The sequence below is a fragment of the Rissa tridactyla genome, chromosome 12, assembly GCF_028500815.1.
Source record: "Rissa tridactyla isolate bRisTri1 chromosome 12, bRisTri1.patW.cur.20221130, whole genome shotgun sequence".
Taxonomy (NCBI): Eukaryota; Metazoa; Chordata; class Aves; order Charadriiformes; family Laridae; genus Rissa; species Rissa tridactyla.
The window spans coordinates 5,224,570-5,228,554 of NC_071477.1; the positions used below are offsets into that span (position 1 = coordinate 5,224,570).

The following is a 3,985-nucleotide window of genomic DNA, read 5'->3' on the forward strand; positions in this document are numbered from 1 at the left end:
CGCGCGCTGGGTTGTCCGCCCGCAGGGTCCCATCGTCGCCCGTCGCTTCCCAGCGCTCCTCGCCATGAAGGTCGCCACCGTAGCTCCATCGCCGTTGCCCGCGGGCGTCGGCGGCGCGCTGAAGGCGGTGCGGCCCGGGGAAGCCGCTCGCTGCGGGCCGGGCCCGGGGGTGTCGCCGGGGGCGGCGGAGCAGGCGGCCGCCGCGCTGCTGTACGATATGAAGGGCTGCTACTCGCGGCTGCGGGCGCTGGTGCCGACGCTGCCGCGGCACCGGCGGGTCTCCAAGGTGGAGCTGCTGCAGCACGTCATTGACTACATCTGGGACCTGCAGCTGGCGCTGCAGCGCGGACCTCCCCGCCCCGCCGCCGCCGGGGAACCCCCCGAGGTGAGTGTGGACCCCCCCCCCCCCCCACCCCCGGGCCCGGCGGCACCGGGACGGTCCCGCTTTCACGCCGGGCTGCAGCGCGCTGTCCCCTTCCTGGGGGTGCGCCTTCCTCCTGCCCCCCTTCCATCCCCGGGACCCCCACGGACCAGCACTGACCGGCTGCTTCGCCTCCCTCTCCCGCAGGCTCCGTGCATGCCCGCTGCCGACCGGATCCTGTGCCGCTGAGACTGCTCCGGACCCGACACGGACATCCCCGGGATCCCGGTCCCGAGCGCCGGGGCTCGCCTGCATCCCGGGACCCCCGTGGCACGGCTGGGGCCAGCAGTCTCGACCCCCTGCCCTGACGGGGCTGCCCCGGGTTGTCCCCCCGCAGCCTGGGCAGGGGGTGCTGCCCGGCGGCCGCGGGACGTATCCTTCTCAGATTGCTGAGAGCATTCCCCGTATTGTATATTACAATGATGCTGGAGAATATTGTTCTACAATAGCTGGAGTTTTGTTATTAAACAAGCCCTGATGACCAGGCATGCCTCTGCTTCCTGCTCCCTCCCACCCCCTGGGAATACAAAACCTGGGGGGAGCCCATCTGGACCAGTATGGGCTGGGTGGGTGTGCTGTGGGGTACTGGGTCTGGGTGCTTGTGGTAGTGCTGGGAAGGGGGGTCTCCCATGGGCTGCTCCCAGTTCCCCCCAGTATGCTGCTGTGGTGGGGTCTGCAGGTGGCTTGTCCCTGTCCCAGCAGTGTGCCCCCACAGAGCCTCTCCTGGGGCCCAGTGGCTCCGTGGGGTCCACATCCTGCTCCCCCTGTCTCACTCCCTGGGCTCGCGCATGGGGTGTCAAGGCAGGCACACAAGGAAAGCTGGTTTGCACCCTGTTTTCTGTGATGGGGAGACGTAGCAGTGCTGGGACATGGCTCCTCTGGGAAGGTTCCTTGGTGACACAGCGCACAGTGCTGGGAACCAGGTGTGGGACTTCTCGGCCCAGCTGGGAAGTACAGGGTTCCCCCATCTCCCTGGGCAGCAGTGAGTTTGCAGTGTGGGTCTGCCCTTGCCCCGTTTCCCAGCAGTGTCCCTGTGACTCACAGTCACCGCTGTGTCGGGGCTGGGGCGCAGGTGGCTGCGGGGTGCGAGCGTGATGCTTCTGGGGATGGTCACGCTCCGCTGCTCCGAGAGAGAGTGAGTGTGAGCCCTGCTGGTGCTGTCCCTGTGGTTCCAGCTTACTCTGGTGCAACCCCTGTGTGTGGGGCCAGGGCTGGACAAGCCTTTAGGGACAAGGAAATTGCATCAGGGGTTGTGCAACCCCTGAGGCTGGGGGTGCCCCGGACAGCAGCGCTGACCTGAGCTGCCCCGTGACTCACGAGTGCCTTGGGGGACACACTGCCTCCTGCAACAGATGTGTATGGACCTTCCTATGGGCCTGGTTTGGGCAAATTGCGGTGCCTGGGGGGGATTCTGCTTTGCCCAGCTGCCCCTGGGGCAGGAGGTCTGCTCATGGCTGCTCTGGTAGGGCCCTTCCTACCCCTCAGGGTCCTGTAGCTGTGGGTCTTCAGGGCTGGAAGGGGTTGACCAGCCCTGGCTGCATGTGTGTGCGTCTGCACAAGCATTCATGTGGGTTTGCACAGTCACAGCTCTGTATGCCCATGCGTGTGTCTGCGTCCATATCTGCCCCCTGAGGATTCCCCAGATGCCCTGGCAGTAGGGCTGAGCAGGGGCAGGTACCAGATGTGGGGAACCAGGACACCCCTTGGTCGGACCAACCTTGTTTTGGCTGTGACAGCAGCAGAGGACACGCTGGGGGGGGGGGTGCGCACCGTGGGCTCTGAGTTTTGTGGATGAACTCATCCATCAGCCCCAGTGTCCCTTCTGTCATCGGATGGGTACCCTCTATCATCCTCACGGGGGTCCCCTCCATCACACCCCCTCGGGTTCCCTCTAGCGTCCCCACCAGTGTCCCCTCCATGGCCCCCGCACCGCGGCAGGCACCAGCTCCCGCCCGCTCCCGGGACGCAGCGCTGCCGGGGGCAGTGGGTCCCTCTCCCGGTGCCCGTTCGCACTGCACGGCCCGGCCCGAGCCGCCCTCACGGAGGAGCCCGGAGCAGGGAAAACCGGGCCCTGGGGGCTCTGCTCTGTGCGGGGGATGCTGGGGCTCTTCCCCACGCCAGGCGCGACGGCCGCATCCCTGCCGCATCCCTGCCGTGCTCCCCGGGCCGTCCTTGCCCGTTCGCTGCCGGCAGATGTGGAAGCTCCGGCTGGAGCTGTGGGGAGAGGGGCTCTGTGCGTGCCGATGCGTGTCCCCACGTCTCCACCCTGAACCCCTGCCCAAGCCCTGTGTGCTCCGTGGCTGAGCCCTCGCAATGCAGCCCTACACATCATCATCCCTGCCTCGGGGCATGGGGACGTCGGGTGGTACCACTGGGCTGCCATGACTGGGGCCTGGCACCACGGGGACAGACAGAGAGCAGGGGAAGGAGCTGTGCGGAGCCAGCCCGGGCTCAGAGCAGGGCTTGGCAGGGCTGAGCCGCCTGCCACGTGCCGGGATGCTGGATGTGTCCGCACCAGGATGCACTGGAGAGCCCCAGGGAGGGCCCAGCCCCGTGGGCACCTGTGCCCCGATCAGTCCCATGTTGTTTTGATGGGACCTGATTCATCCCGGAAGGGATTAGGGACTGGGGAACCCAGTGACGTTCTAGTCCAACCAGCCTGGCTGCCCTGGGATAGACGTTGGCGTCAGAGCCAGTCCTTGCTGCTCACTGCCACATACAGCCCCGAGGACATGGTGGAGCTGGGACCTGTAGTGGGACCCATGGCCCCTGTGGCGTGGGGCACCGTGACCATCTGCCGTGGTGAGGCTTGGTACAGGGCAGGGGCACCCAGGGGTAGAGGGGTCATGGTGGGTGTGGGGCTGGGGGACAATGCTGGCCTTTGGGACACTGCTGGGGCCGTGGCCATCGCTGTGGCTGTGCCTGGTGGAGCTGGGGGTCCCGGGCAAGTGGGCACCTGCCCTCAAGGGGTCTGTAAGGTGCATTACGCTGGACTGTGGTCCCTCTGATGCGGATGGCCATAGGCACTATGTCCCCCCATGGTGCTGGGTTGGAGCCCTGCCCCCCCGGAGGGATCTTAGGGTCCCTGGTGCTGTTCCCAGGGCAGGTCCAGGCAGGCAGCCGGACACGTGGCTGGTGCCATCCGCAGCACTGGCCAGAGGGGCTCAGGACGGTCCTGCCGGCAGCGGGTTTGGGAGCACCAGCAGCTCTTCCCCTGCGGCGGGGGTTTTTTGGAGGGGATTGCACAGTTCTGCTCTCGCTCTGACTGTCCTGACCTTGCCGTCACTCTTCCCTGGGGGCTGCTGCCATGCCCCAGACAACCTGACACCCACTGAGGTTTGGGTGCTCCCAGGCAGGGTCCCCAGAAGCTTTACAAAAGTGGGAACACCACTCCCCTGTGCAAGCGAATCGAGCCCTGTCCCCCTGGTGTAGCCCCCCTGTGCCAGTAGACCGACTTGCCACATTCCCCTGGTCCTCCATCACCCCCAGGCTGGGAACAGCTGAAGCCCCCTTGAGACCCTGGCCCAGTTGTTGTCTCTGTGTGTCCCCACATGCCAGCCATGT

The 3,985-nt window shown here is 66.5% G+C and overlaps 1 protein-coding gene across 1 annotated transcript; it reads left to right on the top strand.

Moving 5' to 3' along the window:
* ID1 (inhibitor of DNA binding 1) lies at positions 1-905 on the top strand. Its single transcript, XM_054218449.1, has 2 exons — positions 1-385; positions 569-905. The coding sequence occupies exons 1-2, from the start codon at positions 65-67 to the stop codon at positions 608-610; spliced, it is 363 nt and encodes a 120-aa protein (XP_054074424.1). The 5' UTR covers positions 1-64; the 3' UTR covers positions 611-905.
* Positions 906-3,985: the final 3,080 nt, after the last annotated feature.